At 37.9% G+C, this 17,831-nt stretch overlaps 1 protein-coding gene across 7 annotated transcripts in view; it reads right to left on the bottom strand.

Moving 5' to 3' along the window:
• Positions 1-17,831, bottom strand: part of LOC117399743 (myosin-IIIa-like) — a 102,669-nt gene that overhangs the window by 48,262 nt on the left and 36,576 nt on the right. For 6 of the 7 annotated variants that reach the window (XM_059023192.1, XM_059023191.1, XM_033999110.3 and 3 more), the window contains 4 exons: positions 14,589-14,693; positions 12,482-12,581; positions 6,849-6,925; positions 5,667-5,812 (listed from right to left, as the gene is read on the bottom strand). In XM_059023192.1, the coding sequence (XP_058879175.1) occupies positions 5,667-5,812; positions 6,849-6,925; positions 12,482-12,581; positions 14,589-14,693 (428 nt within the window). Of the gene's footprint in view, positions 1-5,662; positions 5,813-6,848; positions 6,926-12,481; positions 12,582-14,588; positions 14,694-17,831 lie in introns of those variants that run through there. The other variant, XM_059023197.1, reaches the window with a different exon arrangement.

Here is a 17,831-nt window from a genome sequence, read left to right as displayed (position 1 = left end):
CAATCCTGCGTTGTTCCACACTCTCCCATCTCATCCATTCTCCCTGTTTGGCCTGGGAAATGGCCTTTATACACCTCATCCTCTCCTCCTGCTTTTGCACCTTGTTGACTACCAGCTTCCTCCTTTGAGCTGGGGCCGCCTTGTGCCATGTAGGAGGAGTTGAACTGAAACCAAGACCCCCTCTTCCATGCTGAACTTGCCCCATGATATCACCAATTCGAAGGGCAGCCTTTGCATCTTCCACAGCTTTCTTTGCCGCCCACTTTCTTCCAGTTTTCAACACAGGTGCTGCCTCCCTTACGCATTTATCGCGTGACTCTACTAATGTCATTTCCAGTCTGACCTTGGCGCACTTAAACTCCTCGGTTAGAGCAGAGACTGGTAGCTGCAGTATTCCTTTACCATAAAGTCCCACTCTGCTGAGGCAGCGTGGAACTCCCAACCATTTCCTGATGTATGAACTGATTAAAGCTTCCAGCTTCTCTACTGTTGTCAAAGAAACCTCGTACACAGTCAGTGGCCACAGCAACCTCGGCAGTAGACCAAACTGAAAGCACCAGAGTTTTAGTTTACCTGGTAGAGCGCAGCTGTCTATGCTCTTCAACCCTTCCACTGCTTGTTGTCTAACTTCTCCCACACGAACTGTGTCCTTTATTTAGATCCCCGTCGTACCATCTCCCAAGACTCTTCACTGGCTTCTCAGACACTGTTGGTATTGCCTCACCATTAATGAAGAATGTTTTATCTACTACTTTGCCTTTAATTATAGAGATGCTCCTTGATTTAGTAGGCTTGAATTGCATTCGTGCCCATTCAATGTTATTGGTTAATTTGCCCAATAATCGATTAGTGCAGGCTACTGTTGTAGTCATGGTTGTCATGTCATCCATGTATGCTCGAATTGGTGGTAGTCGCATTCCAGAAGCCAAGCGCTCTCCTCCTACTACCCATTTTGATGCCCTAATGATTACTTCCATTGCCATGGTAAAAGCCAGTGGAGAAATGGTGCATCCTGCCATTATTCCAACCTCTAGGCATTGCCATGTAGTGCTGAATTCTGAAGTTGAAAAACTGAATTGCAAATCTCCAAAATAGGCTTTCACTAAATTTGTTATTGTCATCGGTACACTGAAAAAATCAAATGCTGCCCAAAGTAGTTCATGTGGCACTGAACCATATGCATTAGCCAAATCCAGGAATGTCACATGGAGCTCCTTCCTCTCCTTTTTAGCTGATTGAATTTGTTGCCAGATCACATTGATGTGTTCTAAGCAACCTGGGAAACCTGGAATGCCCGCTTTTTCTATTGAAGTGTCAATGAAGCAGTTCTTTAATAGGTAAGCTGACAATCTCTGAGCAATAATGCTGAAGAAAATCTTGCCTTCTAAGTTTAATAGGGAAATGGGACGAAACTGACTGATGCTTGTAGAATCTTTTTCTTTAGGTATAAAGACTCCACCTGCTCGGCGCCATGCTCTTGGTACAACCTGTTTTTCCCATGCCACTTTCATCAATTTCCACAGAATTCGTAGAACTCCTGAAGCACTCTTGTACACTCTGTACGGAACTCCATTAGGCCCTGGAGATGATGAAGCCCTTGTTTTTTTCACAGCTTGCTCTATTTCTTTCCACTTAGGTGCACAGTCCTCCATTTGGTATTCTGGTGGATTGATAGGTGGGATGTCTGACGGAATTGACATAGGCTCCTGCCTTTTTGAATCTGTATGTGTTTCCTCCAAATATCTCTCCAGCTCAACCTTAGATGCTTTTAGTGTGCCATTCTTCTCACTGGTGAATAACTTCTTTACAAATTTGAATGGGTCTTTATAAAAGTTAGCTCTCGCACGCTCCTTCTTTTTGTAGCGTTTCCGTAGGCGCTCAGCTCTGCGCAATGTTGCAAGCTTATCTTTTATGACCTTTTGTAAGAGATTGAGTCCCTCCTTCTGACTTTGTTCTGCTCTTCTCCATTGGTTCCTCAGCTGTCTCCTTTCTCTAACTAAGCGTTCAATCTCCTGCTGCCGTCTAGACTTTCCAGGAATAGTTTGTACTTTTTCCTTCCTTTTTTCAACTCCAAACCTCTCACTTCCATATGCGTAGATGATGTCCCCAAATTTATCCAGCTTCTTTTCAACTGTTCCACTTAATCTTTCCAATGCAACGCAGAGATCTGTGTTTACTGTGTCCCATGCAGTTTTCTCACAAGCTCTTGGCCATTTAACTCCAGGCTTGTGCCCGTTGAGGTTCTTTTCTCTCTTATGCTGGTTTGTCTGACCGGGTTCACAAGGATCATTAGGTTCATCACTAACTGTGTCCATGCAAGTCCTCCTCACATCTATGACAGGGGTGCTGATATCCTGCGAACTGTGGTTTGCTTCCTGTCGCTGGATTTCATTCGACTGACTTGACTGACTTCGTAAGAAGTACTGATCAATGCGAGGCCCTTGTCCCTTCTCCCTCAAGCATTTCATTCTCCCTTGATGAATCTTCAAACCCCTGACCGTTGTCGCCTTGCTCCAGCCGCAGACACAAACCTGGAGTTCCATGTCTTTGTTAACTGCAGATCTTGAACTAGTCTTTTGTGAAGTACTCTCCATACTCATATCGGTTTCCGTTCCTAAGTCGTTAACCGTGTTGTCCAACGTTGAGTCATCTTCCGCCCCCGCTCTCGCAGACTCTAGGGGTATTTTTCTCTTTAATTTCTTAGAAGCCTTGGGCGGGTGTCTCCAGCATCCTTTAAACACAGAGCTGGATACTGCCGACAAGGGTAGCTAACCCTTACCAGCCCCAATGGGGTCTCTTTCCTCCTGTCAGCTGTCTCTCCAGGCTGTCACAAGGTCTTTCCCTTGTTGCCAGCTGCACTATTCACAGCAGTCACTGGACGTATCCAGATCTTCATGATTTCCATTACACGAGAGTAGATGTTAAAACTTCATGCTGATTTGAACTCGGCTCTCGCCAAGATAAGCACCAACTAAGACATAGCTTTACAGTAAACTAATGTGATCCATATGTGTCTCCATCCATTTACGTTTCCTTCCATATGATGATGTAGATATCCTTCTGTCTGGTGTTAATGGCTGAAGTGTAATGCTGGCTCCAGGGATCAGCTTATTTTGCCTCCCTGGCGCATCAGCACACACAACGGCTGCGATGCTGGCTCCGGGGATCAACCAAAGTGCGGCCTCCCCAGCGCATCAGCATGACAACCGTCTGGATTGAGCTAAGTAGGGTACATCTCTGGGGTTTTCAAGTGGGCACCTTCCATCCTCAGTGTTTGAACTTGAACTTGATATATATATATGCGTGTGTATTGTGTGTGTTTTGTTGATTTTCTTCAAATATACCATTTTTATATGCTGTACATATTGAGACATAAAAAGCAGCTGGAATTTGATAGACCACCCAAAATAGCAATTTACACTGAATATGTTCTGTAAACCATTTAGTGCAAATCTCCCACTGTGCTTGTGGGCTGTGAGTCTATCTATACACAATATAGATTAAAAATAAAGTTTCAACCAGTCTGAATACTGTGGAGACTACAGGCCTTTATACCAACAATATACTGTGTACTGAGAACGGTCTACCCGATTGGATTGAGCACTGCCCTGATATTGAGCATGTTCTCCTGGTACAGTATACCCAGGTCCCTTGACCTATCCAGAGCCTGTTCCCAAGCGAGCAGATATCTGCTATTTGAAATGCTGAGCATCAGTACTCAGGTGTGTATTGTGTGGACTAGGGATGTGGGGTCAAATTGAAAGTGAGGAAAGTCAAAGGCCCAGGCCTTTGCCAAATCCTGTATAACCCTCGTGTGGACTGTGGATTCTCTTTTTTATGTTTTGCTAAATAAAGTCCCTTTGTTGTATATCTAGCTTTACTGGTGTTCCTATTTAAACATCCAGACAAAGCTTTATGAATAAGTACAACTTAATTCATATTGGGGGGAAAAAAACTTTTTGAAATGAGAGAAGTATGTTTAAGAAGCTTGAATTCACTAACTGTGTAATGGAACTAAAGAATAGTTTAAAATGAGCCAAGCTCCATTTTTATAATTAACTACACAGATGAACTAGGTTTTACTGTGTAAGTATACATTGATGTTTAGAACAAGCAAGTGCATGTCATTGCAGCAATCACAATGAGTGCTACAGCACTTGCTGCAGCAGAGTCGTGCAGGTTAGGAGATACGCAGTGTGATGTATCCTCTTGACTGAAGAATGCCAGTAATAGATGGAGTACAAACGCCAGAGGGTGTGATCCAAAACAAATGACTCAGCCTTCAAGTTGATATAGCTGATATTGGAATAACAAACAAAGCCATAACATTATGTTCTCTTCTAAAAGATAATACAAAAGGTTGACGCTAGAAAGCTTAAAATGTACTTTGAGGTTACTTTAAGAGTTCTTACAGGCACCTTAGTTGTTTCTTGCTAGGATTATAACATTAGCAGTTTGATTTTTGTTTTAACAAAAATTGTGCAAAATGTGATAAATCTGCTTTATATTTTTTCTTGACAGAAAGAAGTCTGGAGTATTCCTTACACCTAGGTTGAAACAGCAGCCTTCAAAAACACAACTTTGTATTGTTTAATTTCTTTAAAAGGCATTTACAGTATACATGTAGAAATGCAAAGATATTTCTAGCAGGGAATAGCATCCCATTCAGACAATGTCTCTGATGCTGTACTATAAATTTAGCAAAAACAAACACAATGAAAACAGCACATTCATCTCTAAATGTTTTTAGAAATTAGTTTTCTCCTGTTCTATACATAAAGTCCTCTTAATCTACAAACCAATCATCTGAATTATACTTTAGTTTTTTTGGCCCCACTTACAGTACATATTTTGTCAAATTCACTTGCTAACTATTCAACTGTAAATGCAGTTTCCATCTAATTAAAATGAAATCATTTAAACCGTTTTTGAAGGTGTATTTTACAGTCCTGTAATGCTCATTATAAAAAAATATCAAAAGCACAGAGGAAAGTATATTTTATTTGGCATATAAAGCATAGACTGAACATTAAATCCTACTAAAGTTTCTATAAATCCACTTTACTATTTTTTTTTTAGATATGCAGTTAGGAAAACATCAGATACAAATGACTGAATATAGTTAACCCTTATGTGTTAATATATTTGTAAGTGTCTCATGTGGGACTAGATTGTTTATGAACTGTGTTCTTTATCAAAGCAGCTGCAGGTTTTCTACACCTCTTAATGTGCCTATATTGAATGTAAATAGCAACGTGCATTTTATACACATTACAAATCAATGAGAATTTTAGTTTTTTCTCAAGATTCTAAAACATTTCATTTAAGATATGCAGCCAGGGAAGCAGATCTAATATTAGATTTACAGTTTGACACCTACCGGTAATCTTAAAATTACAAAAACATTTTATATGCGAAGGCAGTGAACCCTCATTTACTGTATCTTAGGAAAGGAAGGTGTCAAGCTGAGTTGTTTACTGACTCAAAACTGACTCTCCATCGCATTAGATTCAGTGAGAAGAGAAATAACTGAAAGCCATCTATCTGACAGTTACCATAACAGTTGTTGTCTTGTGACTTTGTTATCAGTTACCTGTGGTGCCATTATATTACATAAAAAGCAGAGAGCCCCAACATATGTAAAAAATAAAACACATTCACATTACCTTGGTATTTTAAAGAGTGCTCTCATGGGATGCAGATCCGCAAGTGGTGGATCTCCATCTCCCAGCTCAATGGCAGTAATACCAAGAGACCAAACATCACACCTTGAATCATAGGTAGAATCCAGCTGCTGTTCGCATGCAATTACCTTGAAAAGAGAAAAACACAGAGTTACAGAGCCTCTTTCATTTGCATGTACAGCAAATTTCCATTCCTCTAGTTCCTGAACGAGTTTGCCTGCACCCACTGCTGTCCAGCACTTTGTACAAAGTACTGAATTACATAATTCACCTAATCATCGTGCAGGATCACTTGCTATGGTGAAGAGGCGCTGGGCTCTGCAACAGCAGCCTCCAACAGTGGGGTCACCATGTGGGAGGGAAAGGAAAGGGAGCAGAAGAACATCATAGAATGAAGTCATGGATTTAAAAAGAGAAACGAACAGTAGGTACTATACAAATGACATCGGAAACAAAGGAGAACAGAATATGAATTCAATCAAAACTTCCGAAGTGCACTGAAAGACAATTTTCAAACGAATCGTTTTATTTAAAGCATTTGTATTTTTGTGAGAAAGACTCCAGTCAAGAATCGGGGGTGTGGTAGTATTAAAAACCCTTACTATCTGTATGTCTCCTTTTTGAGATTTTGTACACTGGTTTGAATTGACAATGGTAGACCAGGTTATGTACAACAGGAAGCCATATTTTAAGAGGTGTGATGGGCTCCATATGATTCAAACAAATTGGGATTTTAGCATTAACCCAAAATAGACTCTTGTTTATAACTACTGTACATGCTCAGCTGTTAAAGATATGTTTTTTTTAACAAGCCTTGTACAGTGTTTGTGTAACAACCAAGATCTATGTTCCCCTGTAAATTAAATGAATAAATCTGTAATTTCACTTGAAATAATGAACCTGAAAAAACCCCACTGAGATGCATCATTTCATTTCGAAGGGTGTCATGGGTTTATTGGAGATTTTCAATATAAAGTATGTAGAGATGTGGTACAGTATATGCTGTACATCTGGATTCTATTGAAGTTTGTTTTGTTAACTGAATGTTAATGTTTCCTATCTTTGCCAATACAGGCTCCAGCACTTGCATCTTTCGTAACAGCCAGCAGTACTTAGTGAACCTTGGGTCACTGGTGGTTGCACAAAGGCCTGGATTAAACATACCTCTGGTGCCATCCAAAAAGGAGTGCCTACTGAGGTATTCCTGCGAAGGCGATCGCTTGTCAGCTGGGCAGAGACACCTAAATGTCAAGAAAAAAAGGAAGGAACATTGCAAAAAGAATGTGACTGATCATCATCAAAATCAGCACTAGCATTCTTGTACCTTCCATTCAATACAGTAGTGTGTATATTTATCAGAACACCCCATTGCTTCTGTTGCTTTGATTTGCATATGAAGTCAAACCACTGTAACTGAAAATCTTGGGAAATGGTCAAAAAAGGCAAATCAGAGAATGTCTAATTTAATTGATGACTTTAATAGGTCACACATGCAAAGATTAAAAATAGTAAGAGAAAAGGAACATATGACCACAAATTATTTATTTCTTAGCAGACGCCCTTATCCAGGGAGACTTACAATCGCTACAAAATATCATAGTACAAGAGCCACAAATGGTAAAATGCATGAGATTTTTGTTTAAGATGCCTAATTAAAGCACAAAGTGATCTAATATTTTCACACATGATTGCTTATTGTTTCTATACCACTGATTATTGACCAGAAATTTACATTTTCACACACAAAAATGGCTGCAAATGATACATACTGTATATCTAAATCCATAAAACTGTTTTGAATTACAAATACTTGATTGTTTGAGCTTGAGGAAGGTTGTCACCATAAGACTATTTATAATGTGTGACCAGTAAAGATCATGACAGTTTAGATGCAGTGAACTTATTATAAAATGCTCTTTAGCCATGGGAAGAACATGTAAACAGAAGTGCGCTAAAACCAAGTAAACTTCAGTAGTATGGCTTTCTCAAATTATAAGAGACTAAGGATTATCATAACATTAATATTTCCCCACGTGCTGTCAGCAAGATACCACAGAAAAGGGAGCAAACTGATTCAGTAGAAACAAGGAAAGCTGTGGATGATAGTCAGCAGTTATTAGGTACCTGCCAGTAATTATTATGATGAATTGAAGTCTCTCAAATAGACTGTGACAGGGTTCCTCAGTTATATTCTGAAAATGCTTGTTTCTGATGGTATAAAAGCCTACAAAATAGAAGACTGGAATAGTTGTGTTACTTTAGTGTGGTTGATTTAAAATGTTCAAGATTTGTTTTTCTCTTTTGCTGGCCAGTAAACTTCTAAATCTTTTCTATCCTATTTTGTGAATTGTACAATAAAAGTAATATTAACTTTTAGGCTTATAAAACATATTGTATTTCTGTATTTTATGCTATGAACAACAATTACAACAGTGATTTGAAGTGTAGGCCTAGAAACCTTATCTAATCCAAACAAGATGGCTTCTACCATGATGATCTGTTAGAGGGGCGGGGCCTTCACTTCCAGCCGCATATGGGTTACAGGAAGATGAAACCTCAAATTTGACATATTTAATAAAAATTAGTTGTTTTAATTTTGGTAAACAGGACACTGATTTTAGTGCAGGAGAATGTCTAAGATAAACAATATTGGGAATAAGTATGTTATTAAACAATAATGTTTAAATATTTTTTCCTGATAGTCATGTGACCTCCTCCTGAAGCTATATTAATGAGACCTCTGTTGTCAGTAGTTGTTAAGGTGAGCAGAGAGCTTAGAGCAGAGAGCAGAGAGCAGAGAGCAGTGAGCCGTGAGCCTGACTAGCGCACATTAAGGCAAGTGAACAATGCCCTAACTATAGAATATCACCTGCATCCTAAATAAAAAAAAAAATAAAAAAATTAAAAATCATCACTTTTGAGCTCAAGAAATGCTGTTTGGACTGTTTTCTTTGCCCTAAACATGAAACTCGCTACATCTTGGTGTCAGCAGTGAGATGTCCAGTCCTAGAAAAGGGGGATGTATAAGAGTTGAACTACATATTGGTGTTAGCAGTGGGATGTCCAGTCCTAGAAAAGGGGGATGTATAAGAGTTGAACTACATATTGGCGATGTATTCCAATATCTGGAAGGTTGGTGGGAGAAATGCTACAAAGGCTCCCACTAGACCTCCAGCTTTAACTACAACAGCACTGGTGGAGCAGCGCAGGCGGATGTCTCTGGATGAGGAAGGTGATCAAGGGGAATCTGTGGCAGTGCTGCACCCAGTCCCTGCTACACGATAAAAGATACCATCTTCAAAGTATGGAGCTGGGGAAGCAGAAGCCTGTTCCAGAGGGAAAATGGAGGGGGCAGCATGATGGCAGGAGCCCATGTCACAGACTATCACTGATTTGGTCAAATATCCTGATGATCAGGCAAGAGGCTGCTGAAACCTGGAGGGATTTGAATAACAGTGATTTGAATGTTGCAAATAACGCATTGCACATTCATACTGTTTACAAGTATTCAAATATTCATGGAAAAGGTTGTCCAAAAGTCTTCATCCTCAGACATATGCAAATGAGAACAGGTGTGTGGGTCATGGGATGGTCTAACCAGAATGAACATCATCAGAAACAGGTTGTATAACATCATAACATAAAAAAAGCTTCTGTAGATAGTGGGGTCCAATAGAAAGCTAAGATCGGGGCACCCCTTTCTATACTGAGAAAGGCATGCTTCCCAAGAAAATATGTTATTGGCTGACCAATAACCAGCCTCCTATGGAATCATTGCAGACCCTGATTCACCTATGGCTATTTAGAAAACTTCTTAACTCTAAAAAGTAATGGCTGTCAGAAAAGATTATGGAAAATCTATTTTGGAATATTATTGTTCAAGGCATTTTTCTGGACTCTCCCATGTTAGAAACAAACATGACGTACCTTTTGGCAAGTCTTTCAGCTTATCAGAATGATCGTAGTCTCAGTTAGAATAAATTGAAAAGCCTTTTCCCCTAGGATTTATTTTCCTGTAATGAGTCACTGCGGGGGCTTTCTCATCTCTGCTGATCAGTCAGTCGTGCAGTTGGTACAAACGGTTTGCTTCACGCTTCAGATTATCACAGAGTATTACACAATGCATGGGAGAGACACGGAGCACATGTTTAGTTTGTAAATATCCCTTATCTACAGACCATCAGTGGGGCTCCTAATAATAACACTTCTTAAATGAAACATACACACTTGTCTTCATTTGGAAACCATGTTTTAACCACTGCCATAATGGAGGCATTACTTGCATTAAAGTTTTCATATAGAGCAGTAAAAATTACCTGTAATTTTAGGTTATATTAAGTGTGAATAAATGTGAATTCATGTTATCATTTCTTAGATTTTATTTTACAGTTTATTACATTGGTACAAATAATAGAGTGGTTAAATAAAACACTGGACCAAACAAGGTATTATAATGTAAACAACCTCCTCCACTAGAATTTCTAACTCCTCTGCGTGCAGTTTTAGTTGCATTGCCTCTGTCTGTCCCCTGAGGAGGGCTGCGTCTGTTGATTGCTCATTTTCGGACAATGTAAGGCACCTCCACCTTTCACAATAAGCCACTGACCAAATGATACACCTGGACTGATGGGGCTTTTTATATCACAGTGGTCATGGGTAAGTCTTGGACATTATCATGCACATTAAGTAATGCACGCTATGGTATCTAAATTAGCCAAATAGTGTGCACGTAAGTGAATGTGTTCTGCGTTAATAAATGGGGCAGTAAATTTTGATTTATGGTGCACGTTCGGCTCACTACTTAATATGCACGTTACAGCTACATTAGGTGCCCTTTTGTAAATGAGGCCCACTATCTCTTAGGCAGTCCTTTCTATAGCTGCTGACAGATCAGTGAAATCACGCAGAGCATTGTGAACAAGGAAATAGCTTGTTGCTTGTCAGGTAATATTAAAGGAAGGTACAAGATTTAATAAAACCCTTTTAAAAAGAAAATTGAATACTACATTATATTAGGCTACTGTAGCTTGTGCCCAGCTCCAACTTCAAGATTTTACATATGGACAATACAGGATCAATATACCTGTATATCTTTGTCGACCAGGCGAACAGTTCATCACAACTGTAAAAATGAGTTTCAGATTCATTGTCTCAGAACTAAATAAAGCTGCCCGTGACAAGAAGTGCTAAATATAAAAGCCAGGATACTGTAGCTGCTGGGTTTAATCAGCCTTAATGACCCTGAAAAATCCCACCATGTCAGCCTGCAGTCTAAATATATCACCATGCTTCATTTTAGAAACGTTGTGCCACTAATCCCATTTGCTTCTGTTACTCATGCCACCTATTATTCAGTATATTGTTTCAAACCTGTGGCTCTTTATATGATCCAGATAGTTGTTTGTCTATTGTTATCAGAGGTCATCTAGGCTTATTGTTGAATGTCTTATTTGAAAGATTATTGGAGGAGTAAACATTATTTTAATTAATTTAATTTAAAAAAAACTAAAAAAAAAAACGTTTTTCTTCCCCAGCAGTCCAATATTTTACCACAATTAAAAAAAGCAAACATATTATTAACTTAATTAAAAAAGATTAACAACATATGTTAACACTTTAAAATAATGGCCGCAAATTCATAATGAATTCCAGCTGAATACCACAGGAACAGCACCTGAATATCTAATGCACTTCCTCCGAGTTCTGAAGTAATTCATTTTGAATTCAGCCCTGTTAATTCATGTGGGTTTAATTACCTGTATTCATTCCATGTTTGGATGTTGATGACATGTATAAGGCATGCATTCATACCCTCTAACTCTAATTGTGAGAAGTGTTGATTCATGCATGAATGCATGCCTTTTACATGTGATCAACATCATTTGTTACAAAGGAACATGGAATGTTCAGTATATCTAACTAACTGTGTATGTGAAAGAACACTTTTTTTTTTTACAGTATTTAGCGATCAGTTGAAACTTGTATGAGTTTATAGTATTTAGCTCCAGATATTAGCATATTTGGAAACAACGCCAGTTTTTTTCTAACTATGGTTGCTTAGAAACAGATGGGAAAATGCATTTTTTAGTGCATTTTAAACCCTTATTTGGGTGTCTTTTTTAATTATCTGAACAGCACCAGATCGTATACCCTCCTCACATCAGTTAAGTAACAAAAGACATTCAGTTTATTCACAATCATGTTTTCAAAGCGCATGGTTTAGGTTGAGTGAAGGGTTTAAATACACTACTTAAACTCATAAAATTGCTGTATTGCTTATCTCATTCCACTGTGTTTCATATTGCATTTAGTGATGCTAATAAGGGATTCAATAAATCACCAGTGACAATATCAGTTAATAGGTAGCAATATTTAGATATGTCACTGTTTACATTTATAAAATTACCCCTGGCAAGAAAATGCTTGATTCTGACAAGCATTTCTTGGCAGTAACATAACAGGGTTAATCAACCTCAACCAAGACATGTGGATGTGAAAAAAAAAAAAAAAAAATCATAGTAATTGTGATTATGTTAAAAAGAAAACAAGTTTGCTGTATAGATTTTCTAGAAGTTGTTAAAAGCATTTGCACACCTAATGCACCCTGCTTTTCATGTAAAACAGAACTGAAATGGTACATTCTTATTACATCAGCCTGCTGAAGTAATGCTTTTGTTTATAATCTGTTGCCCCCATCATTAATGTATTCAGCACTTTCAAACTGTACGCAATTAAATCTGAAAAGCGCTCGACAGTAATGGCTTTGACCTATCAGCCGCATGCTAATAAGCACATACCGAAATCCACCAGTTTAATTCCTCCCTCGGTAGTTAATAGGATGTTGTTGCCCTTGACGTCACGATGGATAGTCTTGTTGCTGTGTAAATGCTGAAGCCCCTGAAGGATAAAAAGAAAACCTGTCAAACTGAAATGTCATTCCATGCCCCAAGTTGTTTAGGCTACCAAAACCATGTTTTGAGGAATTAAAAAAAAAAAAAAAAAAAACAGCGTGTAAAATAAATGTGTTCTGATTTCTCACTGATTTCGTCTTGTAACACCTGTCCTGTTTTATCACTAGATTCAGTGGGATCTGTTAAAACAGAAGGAAAAGAGAACCAGAAGCTGAAGCTAATGTGTTTTGAAACTAGGCCTTTAGCGCTCAGTACGCCACCCTTTTTTCTTCCACTTATGAAACAGTTCTGCAGGCTGTATTATAACATCTTATATGCTTCTTTAAAAAAGATTTATAGATCTGATGCTTTACAAAAATATTTCAAAATGGTATTACCTTGTTATTTCTTAATATTCAGTATATTATATTTTTGTCTTGCCCAACATCTTAAAGCAGACAATATGTTACTCTTAGTTTCTCACATCCATGATCCATCTTGTTTAAGCATTTTAAATTAGCCTACAATCTGCAATCATACAATAACATGTCTGTACTGTTTGTTTTCATATAAGCAACAAACTCACATTTCACAAATTACTTTTGAAGTTAGCAAGCCATGATGATAGACTAAAATTGGATGACGGAAAAAAAGAAAACAAATATATCTGAGGAGCTCCAACAGTGAGAGCCTCTTTCTTTGCAGTGGTTTTTAAGATGGTCTGGGTTACTGTTGGACAACTATATCAAATGAATTGTTCCATTCGAGTTCATATGTCCTTGGGGACTGTCAGGCCTGAGGTATTTTGCTTGTGAGGCAAACATTATTTTTCACCTCTTGTGAAAAAGTCATAAAGGTCATACGAACAGTTTCTGAACATAAGCGTTTTGAGTAGATACAACACATCATAATACTTTGTGTTAAGTACTGTAAGAAAACGATTCAGTACCATCAGCCAATCAGCATCCAGCTCTAGTGGGCTTCTACGAGACAGTAGATGCCTACTGGAATGTCACGGCATCAACTGCGAATCAAACTGATAATCAATCCACGCAAGTGCATGCTTTTTCATTTTGACTTGCTGTAATGAAAGCTCAGTTCACATCTATTGGATACCAAACAAATACACAATTAGTCCAAATTTTATTTTATTATACAGCAAAACCAGCAAATCAATACTTTGCACCAATGAAAGCACCTAGTCCTGTACTCACAACTGCCGAAGCAGCCAATCACAGCCTGTCGGCTCGACTGGAACTCGGCATCATTCAACAACAACAAACTGAGACGCACATAGCTAGCACTGTCCAGAACTAAAACTAGAAGCGGTTCTGACAAGCAATGTGTTCCTTTATGAACATTTTCGGGACTATTTTCCTAAAACTTTTCTCAGTGGAAGGGTACCCAAAGAATCATTACAAGTTCAAGGTAAATCTAGGTTTGAAGGTGTTTTTTTTAAATGAAAGTAATGAGAACATTCATTTTCTAATAGCGATAGTGCCCTCTCGATGAAAGCTCTATCATGTGGTAGTTGACCTTGACTTCTGTTAGCGCCCTCACCTTCAGCTCGTGACGCATATCTCCTCACAGTAAACTACCACACGGTAGAGCCATCGTCGACAAGCATTATCACTTAATTATAAATGTGGAATCAGTCCTTGTGGTATTTATTATGATGTTAGTGTGAGTTTATATATCTATATATATATATAGATATATATTTATTTAATTGACTAATCCAAGTCTGGAAATGGTTAAACAGCTTAAATGGAGTGCCAGGCAAATCGCAATAGAGTACCACTGTATCTTTTACTGAGAGAATTCCACTTCATGGAATAAAAGTCTCATGTGTTGGTACCATTTTTATAATTTACTGGATAGTCTTAAAAATGTATTTGGCACTTCCAGGGTTAACAATAAAACTGATGAATCATTCATCAGAAAATGATAGGTGGAATATACCTGTTCTTGCAAAATATAATGCACAAAACCCAGACCGGTGATCTGCTCTTACCATAAGTGCTTCATGTACAATGTAGGCAATTATTGATTCATCCATTCTGTCACCCCGCTTCAGCAAACCTTTCACAAGATCTGTTACTGATCCTCCATCGCAAAGCTGGAAGAAAACAATGAAAACAATGTGATCGGCAGCTTTTAAGACATGCACAGTAATAACGAATGACAAAGCAAATACCACAGCTGTTTCAATCCATGGCCTGTGAAGGGATTTCTACAACCTTTTTCTTTCTCAAGGATGCTCTTGGAAACAAGGCAGTCTATTTTAATGATCTAAAGCATCTAATACCAGTATAAACTAATATTGATTTCCCAGGAACAAATATTGTGTGAATATCTGTACCCCCAGGAGAATGAATATTTGTTCCCCCATACATGCATGTTTGTTATTAATCCTATTTTGATGTAAATTATACATGTATAATACTATTAAATGCGAGCAATGTTTGCAGGCTGTTATCTTGTATTATTGTAGGTGAGCCTGGAACTGTCAGAGGGGACTGGATGGTACAAGGTTAGGGTTAGGGTTATGGTTAGGGTGTGGGTTACTGAAAATGCTCTTAAAATTAAGGTTTTTAGTTGAAAGTGCATGAATATAAACTTATATGCAAAGAAAGATTACTTTGTTACATGCAAAATAAGGGGGTGCAAATAGTCGGAAGGGGAATTAATATTCTCAAATATTGGTTCCTAGGGGGAACATATTTTCGTTCCTGGGGGAACAAATATTCGGGGGGGGAAACTATATTCCCTGAAATTGATAAACCTGATTTTTTGCAAACCTCATTTCATGTTAACAAGTGGGTTGATAAAATACCCCAGAAATAAATTGGATAAACAGAGAGTTAAAAAGCGGCAGTATTTAGATCAGCCACAGTTTAGCTAATTAAAAGATGTTGCAACTCAAAGAGTCTTTCCTGGTGGCATATATTTAAATAAACATGCACAAACATACCATGATGGTGTCAGAGAAAATCTTAAATAGCTAGATCTATTTCTCTAATGCTAATTCAGTAACTGATTTCTGGATTATAATATGCCTTGAAACCTTATCTTTCAAAAGCAGCCATGGTAAAAATTCATAATAACAGTAATGTGCCTTTGGAAAATTACACATTTATATAAGAAGATTTATTTGGCTTTGAGATGACTAAATAACTTCAAAGTTTTTGGAGACATTGAGTCTATGATATTTATTACGCTCCCCTCTAATGCTGCTGGATTATTCTATATTTAAAACTGGTTACTAAATATACACTGCTGTGCAAAAGTCTTAGACATGTTGCATTTTTCTACTCTGATGCATTATGAGCATCAAAAATTTACTCAAAACCTCCACTAGTGTTTTCTACTATTATAATAACCTTGACTTGTATAAAGAAGGAAAAACATTGAGTGAAATAGTTCACATCACTTGATTTTCAAGGTGTGGTATCCAAAGCATAATCAACAAGTACAGAGAAACATCATCTGTAATTGACAAACCCAGGACTGGAAGACCCAAAAAGCTGTCTAACAAGGATGAGCAATACTTGAAGATAATATTCTTTTGGAATAGAAATAAGTCAAGTGTTGAACTGACAACAGAACTGTCAGAAGGCACTGGTGTCTGATGTCAAATGCAATGAAAGACAGTTGTTATTAATTATTGTTATTAATTAACTCAGTTTGCCAAAAGATGTGCAAACAAATGGTGTTCAAAAATTAACAGACCAATGGTACAGCTGTATCTTGTATCACTATATTTTGTAAATGTATTAAGGAATTTCTTTATGATCCACACATTTTACTCATTATGTTGACTTAATAGTGTTCACTTAGTTCTGTTGAATGGGAAAAAATATGATTTGCCAAAGATAGTTGTCGTCTTTTTCTAAAGTTTTTTTTTTGTTTGGGTGCTTAAACGAGAAACATAGTTGTATGTATGGTACAGTTATATTTTGTTTTACAATATTTTTGTAAATAAGTTTATCATTTTTTTTATTCCGCTTTTTTTTTCTTTATATTAATATAATAATTATTATTTATTTCTTAGCAGACGCCCTTATCCAGGTTACAAGATGTCATATTATTCATTATTTCACATTATACAGATATCACATTATTTTTATTTATTTATTTCCTAGATTGGAGTAAAGTACCTTGCTCAAGGGTACAGCAACAGTGTCCCACACCTGGGATTGAACCCACAACCCTCTGGTCAAGAGTCCAGAGCACTAACCACTACTCCAAGGTTGATAAATTTGGTAGAACTTTGTGTTTTTGAGTGTGTGAGTTAAGTGTACCATACCCACGGTTTATAACCATTTGCTTAAAATCGTCAGAAATTCTGGCATGATCTTTCTCATTTCTGACGCACAATTGCAAATCTTTCTGAACACTTCTATCTGCCCACAGATAAACTAGAGCCTGCGCTTCCTCAGCATCCCAAGGCTGTACTTTTCTCTCATCACACTTGCTGCCCAGCATGTTGTTTGTCTTTGTTGAGTGTACTAACTGACGCAACATAATGACGGAAATCCTTAACCCCGCCCCTGGCTCGGCATGGCTTGTAGCTGAATTCAAATGTCTTGTGAGGCGGGAGTTTCATGGTTTGGTTCTCGCTCGGCTTGACAAATAGCCAGTGGAGAACCACCCATACCCGTACCGCACCGAACCCTCACGGATCGGATGTGCCAGTGGAGAAGGGATAAAATTATCCCAAGTCTCGCAGTGCCTTGCAGCAACTATTTATATGAGGTCTGTGGCAGCCAGGCCAGCAAATGTGCAAGATGGCGCCACAGTAAGCGCACCATCCAACTCGCTACTATATCTTACAGCCTTCCAACAACAATTTAGCATGATGTCAGACTTTCATTCTTGTTGTGAGTTCCACACAAGATAAAACGCAGCCTCCTTTCCATTTTTTCGACACATGAAATTCATTATTTGCACACTCATTTTTATTTTTACAAATGTAATATGTGGTTTGCATATTGATGCACAGTATATACAGGTTATGGTAACATATACAGTATAGTTTGTTTTTGTATTACAGGAGGTACACATTATGCAACCACATATTGTTCAGTCAAGCACATTTTTAGAGCAATAACAAATAACACAGATCTCTGAAGAATAACAAACTTAATTTGATTATGTGGTTTCTTTCACAAGTTTGCCAGTGAGATGTTTGATCATTTCAGCTCTTGCTGTCAGACTGAAAGGGTATTCTAAATATCTACGTATCTTTTAAACA

The sequence above is a fragment of the Acipenser ruthenus genome, chromosome 4, assembly GCF_902713425.1.
Source record: "Acipenser ruthenus chromosome 4, fAciRut3.2 maternal haplotype, whole genome shotgun sequence".
NCBI lineage: Eukaryota > Metazoa > Chordata > Actinopteri > Acipenseriformes > Acipenseridae > Acipenser > Acipenser ruthenus.
The sequence above is the reverse complement of the archived record's forward strand: the minus strand, read 5'-3'. Positions and strand labels throughout refer to the sequence as shown.